Source organism: Tachyglossus aculeatus, chromosome 22 (genome assembly GCF_015852505.1).
Source record: "Tachyglossus aculeatus isolate mTacAcu1 chromosome 22, mTacAcu1.pri, whole genome shotgun sequence".
NCBI lineage: Eukaryota > Metazoa > Chordata > Mammalia > Monotremata > Tachyglossidae > Tachyglossus > Tachyglossus aculeatus.
The window spans coordinates 41,301,767-41,316,911 of NC_052087.1; the positions used below are offsets into that span (position 1 = coordinate 41,301,767).

General features: G+C 41.5%; 1 protein-coding gene across 2 annotated transcripts in view; it reads right to left on the bottom strand.

The window, feature by feature from the left end:
- Positions 1 to 15,145, bottom strand: part of IPO7 (importin 7) — a 47,475-nt gene that overhangs the window by 20,160 nt on the left and 12,170 nt on the right. For both annotated transcript variants that reach the window (XM_038764235.1, XM_038764236.1), the window contains exons 2-4: positions 9,066 to 9,147; positions 7,257 to 7,410; positions 2,547 to 2,705 (exon numbers count right to left, since the gene is read on the bottom strand). In XM_038764235.1, coding sequence (XP_038620163.1) covers positions 2,547 to 2,705; positions 7,257 to 7,410; positions 9,066 to 9,147 — 395 coding nt within the window. The remainder of the gene's footprint in view (positions 1 to 2,546; positions 2,706 to 7,256; positions 7,411 to 9,065; positions 9,148 to 15,145) is intronic.

Genomic DNA, 15,145 nt, shown 5'->3' on the forward strand with positions numbered 1-15,145 from the left:
GTAGATCTAAACTGTATTTTTTTTTTGGGGGGAGGGGGGCAGGGGTGGACTAAAACAAGCATCCCAGAAAGAAACATCATTCTCTGAAATAAAGCTTGTATTCAAATAGGTTTCAAATAGGGCTGACACTGTATAACATTAAGTTTATCGCAAAGACTTCTGAATTCTGAAAGTGTTTCCAGAGGCAATTATCAAACCTACCATATAAAAACTCCCCAAGGAAATCAGCTGCTGCACACTTTAAAATTCCTCAAGACTTTTAAAAAGAAAAATGGAATGGGGTAATCATGATTATGTGAAGATGGACAAATCACAAGTTGTATCAGTCAGATGAGCCCAGAAGCAAATTATCATCTATGTCCCCAAACCACCCAAGAGAAAGTTGGCACCAGGACCATTCCCAAAATCTATCACTTCAAATACTGCTACATCTGCCACTCTCATCATGTCCTGCAAGATGAAGAACCACACCCCATGATTTATTTGCTAATCACCTTTTCCTCATTCTGGAAGAGAAATTATTTTCACCCCAAACGGGTGAAGGAATAGGCCAGCTAATACTTCGTGAATTTGTTTCTGACTGGACAAAATGTGAAAAACACCCAGAAGTCAACATTTCAACACTGACAAAATTCCTACCTCACCACATATATACCAATCTTCACATCTGTTCTACATACAAATCTCAAGTTACTACAGTGTTTCTAATTCTAATGTTCCTAATTCTAGGCTTTTCAAAAACCTAGTTATTAACATTACCCCAACAAACCTTTGCTGGTGCCAGCACCACTCTTCCCCGGGCCCACGGTTTGTTCTGTAAAGGTGGAGAAAATTACCTTCTCCTATTCTAAGGCTACACTGCCCTGGGACCAAGATTATGAAAGGTGAGTATCCCAAAGACAATTAACAAAGACAGAGACCGGTCTTAGTTTACCCTCCAATTAATCTCTTTCCCTATCTCATCAATGTTTCCTAGACTTAAGTTCAGCATCCCTTTCGCATCACCTCAACATAATATACTCCAAGACACTCTGTCCGTGGCAGTCTCACTCTCTATCCTTCTCCCCAACAAGAAACGCCTCCACATAAAAGCCAAGAAAATGCTTGACGTTTTTTTAAAAATGTCATCCTAGTGTGTATGTGTGTGTCTGTGTATTCACATATGAATACAGACACACAACACACATATACACACATCTGCTTAAGAAATCAGTTCTGAAAGAAGCAATTGTATATATCCACATCAAATATGGAATGTGTTTTCAACTTTTACAAGTATTCTATTTATGGGCCTGTGAGAAGGGCTTTTTAAAAAAAAAAAACAACCAAAAAAACCCCAAGAAAAAAAAACAAAGCACCGGCCTGCATCATATATACCAAAGGTAAACTCTCTACCTTAGTTCCAGCTTGCAATGGGAACTGTTCTTCCTCCTCTCTGTCCTCCTCTTCCCTTCCCAGAGCTGCATCATGCTAGGTAAGGGGGAGGAGCCCAGCAGCAGAGATCACCTGAGGGCCTCAGGAAAGAAACCGCAAAGAAACAATCTACAAATGGCACAGGAGTTGGCTTGTGTCTACAGTGTGTCGCTGGTCTCTGCTTCGCTCTTTATTTAGGAAAAAAAAATGCCTCACGAGCTTCCTTTGAGCCTACCTTACTACTGTCCCTTCTTCCCCTCAATCACAACTAATCTTAGATCACCACTCATATTGTCCTTCTGTCTCTTCTTCCTTCCTCCTTTATCCAACAATCTGATCCCTTTTTTCACTGGTTAACATGGAATGAGGTCTCTGGACTAGAAGACCAGGGGTCTAGAACAGTGCTTTGCACGCATTAGACACAGTACATACTGATGATGATGATGACGACAAGACATTTCTGAAATAGATTTAGAAAAAAATGAACCGATATGCTTCTTTCTCCTTGTTTTGGAGAAAAATGAGTGGTTAACTTTCTCTGAAGTTTTCATTTCAACTCAGGTTTGTTCTATGAGTTTCAAAATAAGCAGAAAAAAACTGCCACATTAAATCCCCCAAATGGAGGACCATTTGAAATCTTTTTTGGAAATGGATGGATTTCCAGGTTGTAATAGAAAAATTATACCTGAACCAAAGCCGAAACAGAGTTCCAGCCATCAATGTTCCCTGTCTGCTTTCTGAAATGAGATGTTTAGAATACCCCCCCAACTCTTCATTAATCTTAAACAATGATTATTTGGCCTTTCTGGGGGCAGACAGTGAACATTTTCAGACACCCTTGACTTAAGAGGAATTCAAAGAGAAAGTAAACCAACACAGAACAAATGACTCAGTTCAACGCTCTAGAAAAAGGGGGAAAGAAAAAGAGAAATGCTCATACCAATGAATTGCTAGTTGTGAGTAATAGGGCTTTAAAAAAATAGCAAATTGAATCCAACAGATAATTCAATAGTTCAAAGAGATGTACTTATAAGTACTGAAATACTTTATGACAAAGAGCTTTGTTCTTTCCCTTCCCCTCCTCACACCCTTCCCAACAACTCCACAAACTCCAGGGAGAGCAAGATACTTACTCATAGTTTTTTACAAGCTGATAAAGGCAAAGGAGGATTCCGAGCCAGCAAGCACTGTTATCAGACTGAAGATAAAAACCAATTTTGTCCACAACTGCAGTCCAGCGGCTGGGGTAATCATGTTTTATTATATGATGAATACACGTAGTAAGCTGTACCCTGGAAGCCAAGATGAACGCATTAGTAAAAGTATAATTAGACATAAGGCAGTCCAGCCTGGTGGAGACAGTACTAGAACCCGATATCCAGAGAGCTCTCTATTAACTTGTGGGGACACTCCAGACAAGACATGTAAACTTTCAGTGACTTGGGTTTCCTCCTCATCTGTAAGAGGGAAATTTTACTGAAAACACGCCTTCCTTACCGCTCGCAATGGTCCAGGGGAAAATTTGATAACTGATGCAAATGCATCAAAACTGATGGAAAATGAAAGCTCCACATAAAGTCAAAGTAACACTATTATTACAAAAATCAATGGAATGAATGGCAAAGTAGACTGCTTTCCAACCTCTTCTGATGCTGGGCATATATAACCCACAAGAAAACAGCCAGGGTCACCTTCCCTGCAAGTGCCCACGGCAGCAAAATAAATTATGTTGTCTGACTCTTCTGTTTCTCATTTTTGGGGAGACCCTCATTTTCACCTGCAATCATTCTTAATTGTTAAAGGGGTGAAAGGGTGGTAATGTTTGTTCCCAGGGTCGCAACACCCCACAGTGTTAAAAGTAGAGCAGAATGGCTCCCAAGTCACACATCAATCTAATATTTTCAAATCATCAATCTGACATTTGGTAGTAGAAAACTCTGAAGTCACATTTTTAACTTTCTGCTTAAATGGCTGTTCTCCCTGCATATGGAGTGCTTGGTGCATTAGTTTCTATGAAAGGAAAAATCTTCCTGATTTGGGGGGTGGGGGGAAGCATCAACCTTGACTGTCCCCTGCAAGTATATATACAGATATATAAGAAATGCATAAGACTATTTAGTTAACAGACTATTTGGGGATGAGAGAAACTAAATGCCAACTAGTGAGGAAATCAATCGATGGCATTAATTGAGGGCTTACTGTGTAGAAGAGCACGGTACCAAGTGCTTGGGTAATTACAATAGAGTAGGTGGACATGATACCTGGGTTCTGGTTCTGGCTCCACCCCTTGTCTGCTGTGTGACCTTGGGCAAGTAACTAAACTTCTCTGTGCCTCAGTTACCTCATCTATAAAGTGGTGATTATGACTGTGACCCCCATGTGGGACAGGAACTGTGTCAACCTGATTTCCTTGTAACTACTCCACCGCTTACAACAGTGCCTGGCACATAGTAGGTGCTTAACAAATACCATTAAAAAAAATCCCTGCCAACAAGGAGCTTACAGTCTAGCAAGGGAGATAGATACTGAAATAAATTACAGGTAGAGGAAGCATCATAGTAATAATAATAATAATAATTATGGAATTTGTTAAGCACTTACTATGTGCCAAGCACTGTTCTAAGTGCTGGGGTAGATACAAGGTAATCAGGTTGTCCCACGTGGGGCTCACAATCTTAGATCCCCATTTTATAGATGAGGTAACAGGCACAGAGAAGTGAAATAGCTTGCCCAAGGTCACACAGCAGACAAGGAGGTGGTGGCATAAGAGCCCACGTTCTCTGACACCCAAACCCAGGCTCTTGCCACTAAGCCACATACGTACCAAAGTGTTTAGAGGTAGGGACTGAAGTGCAATGAAGGAGGGAGGGAAAATAGGGTGGTGAGATGAGCTTAGTCAGTTCCCCTAGACTGTAAGTTCCTTATGGGCATGGACTGCATCAGCCAATTCTGTAGAATTTTCTCTCCCAAGCACCTAATACAGTGCTCTGCACACAGAGCACATATGTTGCCAACTTGTACTTCCCAAGCGCTTAGTACAGTGCTCTGCACACAGTAAGCGCTCAATAAATACGATTGAATGAACAGTAAGCACTCAATTAATACCATTTATTAATTGATGACTTCCTGGAGATGTGACTTTGGAAGGGCTATGAAGAAGGGGCTCACCTCCTCCAGGAGGCCTTCCCAGACTGAGCCCCCTCTGCCCTCTCCCCCTCCCCACCCCCCCGCCCTACCTCCTTCCCCTCCCCACTGCACCTGTATATATATTTGTACAGATTACTATTTAATTGTACATATTTACTATTCTATTTATTATATTTTGTTAATGATGTGCATCTAGCTTTACTTCTATTCTGATGCCGGCACCTGTTCACATGTTTTGTTCTGTTGTGTCACCCCTTCTAGACTGTGAGTCTGTTGTTTGGTAGGGACCGTCTCTATATGTTGCCAACTTATAGTTCCCAAGCGCTTAGTACTGTGCTCTGCACACAGTAAGCGCTCAAAAAATACGATTGAATGAATGAATGAATGAAAAGGTGAAGAGTGGTGATCTGTCAGATAGGAAATGACAGGGTCCATTGTGAGCAATGCTCTAACACCCGAAAGAGTCTTTCTTCTCCCACTCCATTTTTACATGAAACTTAAGATAAGGTTAAGAATAAAATCTCCAAGCAGAGTGAAGTAAGAACTGGAGTAGGGGTAGAAAAAGGAGGCAGAAGAGTCAGTGGGAAAGCTGATGCACTAGTCACGGTGGGCTATGAACAGTACTTGGATCGGCATAGTAGCAGTTTAGTTGGAGAGGAGAGGGCCGATTATAGAATCGTGAAGATATCCAACCTTGGCTTCACAGACTCTGTCCTCTCCTGGTTCTCCTCTTATCTCTTCGGCCCTTCATTCTCAGTCTCTTTTGCAGGCTCCCCCTCCCCCTCCCATCCCCTTACTGTAGGGGTTCCTCAAGGGTCAGTTCTCGGTCCCCTTCTGTTCTCTATCTACACTCACTCCCTTGGTGAACTCATTCGCTCCCACCGCTTCAACTACCATCTCTACGCTGATGACACCCAAATCTACATCTCTGCCCCTGCTCTCTCTCCCTCCCTCCAGGCTCGCGTCTCCTCCTGCCTTCAGGACATCTCCATGTGGATGTCTGCCCGCCATCTAAAACTCAACATGTCCAGGACTGAACTCCTTATCTTCCCTCCCAAACTCTGCCCTCTCCCTGACTTTCCCATCACTGTTGACGGCACTACCATCCTTCTCGTCTCACAAGCCAGCAACCTTGGTGTCATCCTCGATTCTGCTCTCTTGTTCACCCCTCACATCCAATCCGTCGCCAAAATCTGCCGGTCTCACCTCCGCAACATTGCCAAGATCCACCCTTTCCTTTCCATCGAAACCGCTACCCTGCTCGTTCAGTCTCTCATCCTATCCCGACTGGATTACTGCATCAGCCTTCTCTCTGATCTCCCATCCTCGTGTCTCTCCCCACTTCAATCCATACTTCACGCCGCTGCCCGGATCGTCTTTATGCAGGAACACTCTGGGCATGTTAGTCCCCTCCTCAAAAATCTCCAGTGGCTACCAATCAAACTAAGCATCAGGCAGAAACTCCTCACACTGGGCTTCAAGGCTGTCCATCACCTCGCCCCCTCCTACCTCACCTCTCTTCTCTCCTTCTACAGCCCAACCTGCACCCTCCGCTCCTCTGCCGCTAATCTCCTCACTGTGCCTCGTTCTTGCCTGTCCTGCCGTCGACCCCCAGCCCATGTCCTCCCCCTGGTCTGGAATGCCCTCCCTCCGCACTTCGCCAAGCTAGCTCTCTTCCTCCCTTCAAAGCCCTGAGAGCTCACCTCCTCCAGGAGCCCTTCCCAAATTGAGCCCCCTCCTTCCTCTCCCCCTACTCCCCCTCCCCATCCCCCCAGCCTTACCTCCCTCCCCTCCCCACAGCACCTGTACATATGTATATATGTTTGTACATATTTATTACTCTATTTTACTTGTACATATTTATTCTATTTATTTTATTTTGTTCATGTTTTGTTGTCTGTCTCCTCCTTCTAGACTGTAAGCCCGCTGTTGGGTAGGGACCATCTCTATATGTTGCCAACTTGCACTTCCCAAGCGCTTAGTACAGTGCTCCGCACACAGTAAGCGCTCAATAAATACGACAATGATTGAATATAACTGACAGGATTTGGTAACATTGGATATGTGGGTAGCATGAGAGAGATGAGTCGAAGGTAATAACTGTGGCATTTGTTAGGTGCTTACTATGTGCCAAACACTGTACTAGGCACTGGGGGAGATACAATATAATCAGGCCCCATATGAGGCTCACAGTCTAAGGAGGAGGGGGAACAGGAATTGAACCCCCATTTTGCAGATGAGGGAACTGAGACAAAGAAGTTATATAACTTGCCCAAGGTCACACACCGGACAATGAGTTGTTCTGGATATCTTAAGTTTTTCCTGTTAGTTTATCCTTATTTTTCCCAGCACTCAGCATACAGCAAGTACTCAATACCATAATTATTTCACTTCATCCGAAGTAAGCGAGACCTGCTGACCTTCCCAGTGATCTAAATGATTTCACTGCAGAAAACTCGATAGGCAGTGACACAGAACAGGCCAGTGTGGTAGGGTCCAAACAGAAGTATAATAAAGCTTAAAAAGTGTTAGCAAGCAAAGTCCCAAGTATCAGATACCCTTTTCTAAACCTATCCCCTATCCCAGGGTTCTCTAATGCAGCAGTCGCTATCAAAATGCGCTTTTATGCTTTACCTAGTTGAAAGCAAAAAAATAAAAACCTGACCAATTTATAAGAACCAAAACAGAGTGACTACCTAATGAGTTCGGGGGAGTGGATAATGGCTTCTACAATATTTTCCCGAATGCAGTGTCGATCCTCCTCTGGAATTGTGTAGGGTGGCATTTCCCCTGGGGTCGTTTCTCGATCGGGCCAATACTGGGTTATCATATTTTTCAAGTAAATAACTCCTGAAAGAGAAGAGCAGAACATTTTAATGTTAACATTCAACATTTTAACCCAGACTCATTATTGTGAACAATTTGCTAGCTCCCACGAACTTACAAATTAGTTTTTCAGGGGCAACCTCTGACCTTTGAAGTACAAAACATGTACCACTTCCTCCCCAAAACTGTACCTCCTGCATCCCAGGTTAATTTGAGGGAAGTAACTAGTTGAAAGATTCTTCTTAATTGTAATTTTTATCTGATAATAAAATAACGAAGTATTTTAAAAATTAGTTTCTGACTCCTTAATCAAGTTTTAATATTTCCTAAAGCCGTCAGAGAAATTATCTTAAATACAAATGCATTTTAAAAAGGAAATTACTTTGTTCAATGGATTACAGATTACCAGTGTTTGTCAGCACTCAGACCGCTGCAGCTGCACAACTCTTCTTTTTTTGGGGCAAACTTAATTCAAACTGCTTATGTGGCAGAGTACAAACTGCTAACGATGCTTTACGTGGGCAAAAGAAAAAACCCCAAGTACAAATGTATAACTAGACTACCAAGTAATGAACCGAATTAAAATTATGAAATTACTGGGTCAGCTGTGATAGGTTTAGCATTAATCTGAGGAGCACTGCGCCAGTTTTAGAAGAGACTGCAAATTTGGTTTGTTTCCCCATTTTACTCAGTGATGTATTACTTCGGTCACTTTTTAAAAAATCTAATGTATACATCACTGAAAGAATACAGGACTCTCTAAAATTAAGATCAACTGATTTTGCTAAATGAACACTCTACTCCCAATTTTGGATTTCAGGGCTGTGGGTTTCACCTATCTACATGCTTTGTTTTGTTGTCTGTCACCTGTCTACATGTTTTGTTTTGTTGTCTGTCTCCCCCTTCTACACTGTGAGCCCGTGGTTGGGTACGGACCGTCTCTATATGTTGCCGACTTGCACTTCCCAAGCGCTTAGTCCAGTGCTCTGCACACAGTAAGCGCTCAATAAATACGATTGAATGAATGAATGATAGGTAGTCATCATCAATCGTATTTATTGAGCGCTTACTGTGTGCAGAGCACTGTACTAAGCGCTTGGGAAGTACAAATTGGCAACATATAGTCTAGGGCCCTTTCAGATTCGGCACTAAATAATGGGATTCCCTGGATCCACCCCCATTTCAAAATTAGGACCTGGGAAACTGCTACCTTTCCCTGGAGCACTGATTCCAGCAGGAAGTGAGATATACTTAGGTCACCTCCATTCTCACAGTAACATGTTGCAAGGAGATTCGCTCAATTAAAGAATAAAATAAATGAGTCCCCCAATCTGTAAGACTTTCCAATGTCTCAGTGTTCATACGCTAAGAAGGTAATTGGAAAAACTGACTGGAATTATGCTCCCATTTCTGTAGTATGTCTTCTTGTTTCCTTTTCATGCTGCAATTGAAGGCTTGATTTTCTCTCCAAAAAAAAAAGGCTATTGGTTTCTAAAATTCTTTATTGTATCCATAACTAAATTTTCTAGCTGAAACTCTGAATCAGACCATGTCATTGGCCATCAAAGCTTTCTTTGCTTATGGAAATTACTTTAGCATAGCTCAATTCACTGGGGAAACCACTAACCAGGCTTCCCAATACACCTCGGCTTGCCAGTTATGAACCCCAGCAAACTTGCCTGCCTGTCTCACTGGTAAATCCAGTTGCTCCGACATGGTGATCTGAAGCAGAGTTGAAACAAAGTTCACAGACTTGTGAGCCTACAAAGCAAAGAGTGAAATGGTATTAGGAAAACATTTTAAACTCCTACAAAAAATTCAAGACTATTTGTGGAGGTTATGCCAAGTACACAGGACCCACGGGATTATGTAAAGACTGTATTTAAAACCTTGGTCTCTTAAATTTTTCTTTCCGAACACCAGTTTTTGTATTTAAAACAGACTGGGACATAAGATGGTGATTAGAACAGGCTGGATGATTGAGAGGACCCTGCCAAACTCAGCAACCTAAAATGATGCTGGGCCAATTTGGGAAGGGTGAGAGGTAAAGAAAGGGCAAAGCATTTACTATCAATCAATCAATGATATTTACAGAGCACCTGCTTCTCCTGCCTCTGGCCCTCTCCCTCAAGGGTTTTAGAGTTCTGTCCGCCAATTCGCAGAGCTGAAAGTCACTTTAGAAAGCCCATTCATGAAGCCCGGAAATTCAAATGTTATCCTACTCCTCTTCTGATTTTTAATAAAACAATTAACAGGAGTGGTGTTTATGGCAAATCGAATTTCTGTATTTCCCAGAAAGAGTCTAGTTAGCCTGGAGCAGGTATGTTGTAATGTTCATTGCCAAGTCACTCTGAAAACATGACTAAGTATGGTGTAGTCATACCTGTTTTACTGTTGGAAGAGCTTCAACTTTAGTCAACTCATAACATTATTTTGCTTAAATTGGGCGTGATTGAGATAGTTATGGCATTTATTAAGTGCATTTTAGGTGCCAAGAGCTGGGCCAGATGTTTGATTACAACACATTCACAGTCCTTTCCACAAAACCACCCTGCCTCCCCAACTAAATAGTCTAAATTTTTGGAGTAATTCATAAGAAAACACAAGAACCATATTTATGAAGTCTAGGGCAATAAACATGTTTTTGTCAACCTAAAGTGTCAAACTGCTTAGACTTCACCCTGGTTCCCAGAACTCACATGCTCACAGCTCAGAGATGTTATTCACACATGTAAATTACCAGACTGGACAGGGAAAAAGAAAATGTGAAACCTGAAATTACTTTAACATTACATCCTGTACCAGAACATCATCAAGGTATAATGGTCACATGATCAACTGTATTTTTTGAGCACTTACTGTGTTCAGAGCACTCTACTAAGCGCTTGACATGACTACTGACTAATTTCATTTGTGTTGGGAGTAGGATTTGTGAGGAAGTACTGGTGGTATCACTTCTGTACCAACTCTACCATGTACAGAGTCACAATCACCTGTACCACTTTAGTTCATAGTGACATGCATAACCTACCATATAAGCACATGCAAGTATCCTCTTCCCCTTCCTCACCTGTGAGTTCTCTCTGAAATTTGTCTGTTGTGTGGCCTTGGGCAAGTCACTTCAATTCTCTGTGCCTCAGTTACCTAATCTGTAAAATGGGGATTAAGACTGAGAGCCCCATGTGGGACAGAGACTATGCCCAACCTGATTACCCTGTATCTACCCCAGTGCTTAAAACAGTACTTGGCACATAGCAAGTGCTTAACAACCCTACCATTATTATTATTATCATTATTATTATTAAATTTTAAACTCCTTGAGAGCAGGGATCAAATCTAATAACTATTGTACTCATACAAGCACTTACTACAGTGTCTGCAATCAATAGGTGCTATATAAATACTACTGATCCATTTTTAATAATGAGTAAGATTAAGTGTAGACTAAGTGTACCCAGCCTTTTAAATGCATGTCCTAAAAGTCAGAGGTGAGTATTAGGATCTTATTACCTTTAAATGGAGATAGCGGGTCTGTACTGATGTAAAAACTTCACTGAAGCAATTTCTTAATATTATAGGTTTAGTATATTTTTCAGGCTTGTATGTTGTCATCTCCAAAGAACCAAATTTGGTCCTTAGCAGAAGCATAATGTATAGACTATCTGGGAGGACACAGTAGCTAGTCAAGCTGACTTCCAAACCTGCTGCCCTTGCAAATATCAGATGATTGGCAAACCAGTCAATTAATTAGTCATATGTTACATGAAATTACTCAGCAATTAATGCACTAACTCACTTAATGAAATGTTAATGCTGAAAAAAACTTCATTTAAAAGACAGAGGAAATGTCTTTTCACTTCCTTTATTGGAAAATGATGACATTTGAATATCTATTTCTCACTAGGCTGGAAAACACTCTAATCTGGGTGGCCAGAAATGTTGAAAGCACATCTCCTGCTATAATTGTCCAATGGGCTGGTGAGATACCAAGTCACTATGGCATGTGGATTTTAATAAACCAGCAGATAAGGCATGCCCCATTTTGCCCCTCTTTACCTCCTTTCCTTGGAGGAACAATCCTTTTGAATTGTTTTAACAACCAATACTCCTGTCACTGAGATCTTAATAATTGTAAAAAGAAAATCACAAGGTTCATCAAAAATGTCTCTAACACAGAACAGCCTTGGAAAGACTGAATCACTGGCAGCAGTATGAGCTGAACCCCCTTACAATGGGGTTCTGGTGAGGCACGAGAGAAGCCACCTCCGACCACCCACACCAAAGAGGCTCGCATTGGCCCCTCTTCCATGCTGGCAACACCAGTAGCAGCAGGAAGCATATCGGAAAAACCATGGATGTGGTTGTGGAACTGCTGGGTAGCCCGAGAATCTGCTCCTCTCCCCCTAGGGCACTATTCCTCCTTACCATTGTCCTCTCCTAGATTTTTGTTTTCCTCTTTCCCGATGCATTTAACTCCACTCTCCTGCCCCTTACTCTCACACTGAGTCCTTTGGGACCTAAGGACTGTGTCAAATTCTCAATCATTTTTTTCCCCAACACTAGTTTGGTGCTCTCTGCATACAGTGGGTGTGTAAGTATTATTATTACTACTACTATAGGACAATCAAATTTTTCTCAACATGATCTGACTTTCCAACTGTTAGGGACCCTAAATTACTTGATGAACATAGTCATTCACAAATGTAGGTTAGCCTTGAGTGCCCCACTAATCAAATCATGATACTTGGAGGTACCAAGGTACTTGGAGAGCAGCACTGGTCCTTGACATCATATAGCTTTGCTTCAGGCATACTTTCACTACCTGTCTTTAAACGAACACTTTGGGAATTAGGGAATGTTCTTCCAAAGATGCAAGTCTAGCTGGATAAACATCGATGTGGTTAACAGAAGAAAACAATTATACAGAAGTGTGCAATATGGGTCAAGGTGTTTGTACTAGAATGTAAGTTTCCCTTAATGCAGGGTTTGGCAAGAATGCAAACGCATTATATCAATACAAAGTCTAAAGGTTAACTAGTATTTATACAGAAACCAGGTAGCAGACTTGAAAAAAATCAACAGCTCTGCCTTTCTTAGACAATAACTGGAATGAACGGGGAGGGAAGGAGGGAAGCATGCTTGAGATTCACTTATCCTAATGCTTGCTGTGGTATCTCTACAAGGGGACGATATAGCCATAAGGAGGTGGTTGGGGTAAAAAATCAAAAGTACTGGGAGAAAAATAAAAATTCTTAGATTCCAAAATCTGCAGTCCTTCTGCCATACTGATTTAAATTCCTTTTTTGTTAGACCTGCAAGTGTCAAATTAGCTACTCCATGAATTTGGCATCAGTTTTAAAATATACTGAACTGAAACAATATACAAAGCAAACTGCAGGATGGGACCACAGGTTAAAGCAACGTTTCTACATTTTTGGACAGCCAAAGAATTTCCTCCACAACTGCACTTCCTAAGGACTGAGTACTCGGTTACTAACACTTGGTTGCACTTTTGAACATATTTTTATACTCTACTACTTCCTCCTACCTGTTAACTGATCTTAGCTCATAAGGTCTTTCATGGTAGGGATTATGCCTGCTAACTCTACTGCATTCTCATAAATGCTCAGTACAATGCTCTGCACACAGGCATGTTTTGACCAGAATGCTGAAAGGGAATGTTCTATCAGCAAAACACTGAGTATGTCCGGTATAGCTCTGTGGGGTTTAAAAGAAAAGTTGACAGCCTGTAAGCAATTTGAAATTTTAGATAAAAAGGACTGTTTAAAACAGCTTGCACGTTTATACACCTCTTGAGTTGCATGTGAAGTAGTGGTGTATCAGAACCCATCTATGCTGTTAAAAATTTTAGGGAGGTGAGTTTTGAGTGCTTTATTTAGAGGAGCAAAGAGGCATAATTTCCTGAATGGGAAAACCACGGTGAGAAGAGACTAGAGGTTTGACTATCTGGAGTGGAGATGCAATCAAGAGAGTAGGAGATGAGAGCTACTAGGCAAAGCAGAATCAAACTGCAGTGCTTTGATACCTGTCAATCAATAAATTCTTGGGAGACATGCTCCCTGCTCTTAAAAAGCTTCATCAACTTATACCTGTAAAATGCAAATCCTTTCCTCCAGACTTTCCCATCACTGTAGACAGCACCATCCTTCCTGTTCACAAACCCATAACCTTGGCGTTACCCACCTCATCTCTCTCATTCAATCCACATACTTGATAGGTCACCGAATCTTTTCGGTTCAAGCTTCACAACATTGCTAAAATCCACCTTTCCTCTCCATCCCAATGGCTGCCAAGTTAATCCAAGCACTTCTCCTATCCCGCTTTGATTACTGCATCAGCCTTCTCGCTGACCTCCCTGCCTCCTGTCTCTCCCCACTCCACTCTACTAGAGAAGTAGTGTGGCTTAGTGGAGCAAGTACTGGCCCAGGAACCACAGAACCTGGGGTCTAATCCTGGCTCTGCCACTTGTCTGCTGGGTGACCCTGGGCGAGTCACTTAATTGTGCCTGTTCCTTCATCTGCAAAATGGGGATTCAATAGCTATTCTCCCTCCTATTTAAGTCTGTGAGCCTCATGTGGGACCTATCTTTGATCTACTCCAGGACTTAGAGCAGCGCTTGGCACATATTAAGTGCTTAACGAGTACATTTTTTTAAAGCACTGAATCACCTTACCTCCTCATATCAACCTATTTATTGGACCCCGATCTTTCCCCGCTAACCTCTTATCCATCCTGCCTCTGGCGTGGACTCCCTCCCTTTTCATATCTGACAGATGTCCCTTCTCTCCATCAAGGCCTTACTGAAAACACATCTCCGCCAAAAGGCTTACCCTGACTAAGCCCTCTCATTTCCTTTCCTCCCTCTCCCTTCTGCGTCACCCTTGCTTTGGATTTGTACCTTTATTCGCTAATTCTGTTGTACTACCCAATCACTTAATTCAGTGCTCTGCACACGGCAAGCACTCAAATACGATTGATTATTGGTGACTCTATGACTAGCAGAAGAACTGGACACAAAATGAATTTTCAAAAAAAGAAAGGCAGATCTCAAAAAGTTAAAGTGTTATTCAAAAAGCTCCAGGGGAACCCATATAATTTTCAACTGTTTGACAGTTCACATTCATATTCCCATTAATTTGAAGGCCGAATCCAGGATTTATGGAAATGCACACACATCAATATGTATGCAGGTGAATGCACCTATACTTTTTTATTTCCAGATAATTCACTTTATTTATTTATTACTCATTTGCTCCAACTGAAAGAACTTCAGTATTTGGCATTTGCTTAATTGCAATTACCTATGAGGAAAACACCTTAAGAAATCCAAAATGAACTGCAGGACATTAGCACAAAAAATGTAAGGACAAAATCTTTTTCTGGATGGATTTTTTTTTTTTTGCTTTCGTGGTTTACTTTAATAAGCCACCAAACACACATCTTGCTTTCATAAGGCATCCAGATGTTCTTCATGCACACATTCATCTCAAAATATGAACCCATTTCAAACACGTCTACTCATACCATTATTTTACTGCAATTAATTCTGCTATGATTATTCTTCAGTGATTATCATAATGACATTTAACTTTATAAAATTAGTGAAACTCCCAAGTGGCAGGACTCTGCCTTCATTCCAAAATTTCAGCAAAACAACACATATGCAGAATGAAACAGAAAGATTTGTTAGTTATGAAATGCTTTGGCACTAATGCAAACGAAAACTTAAAATATTGAT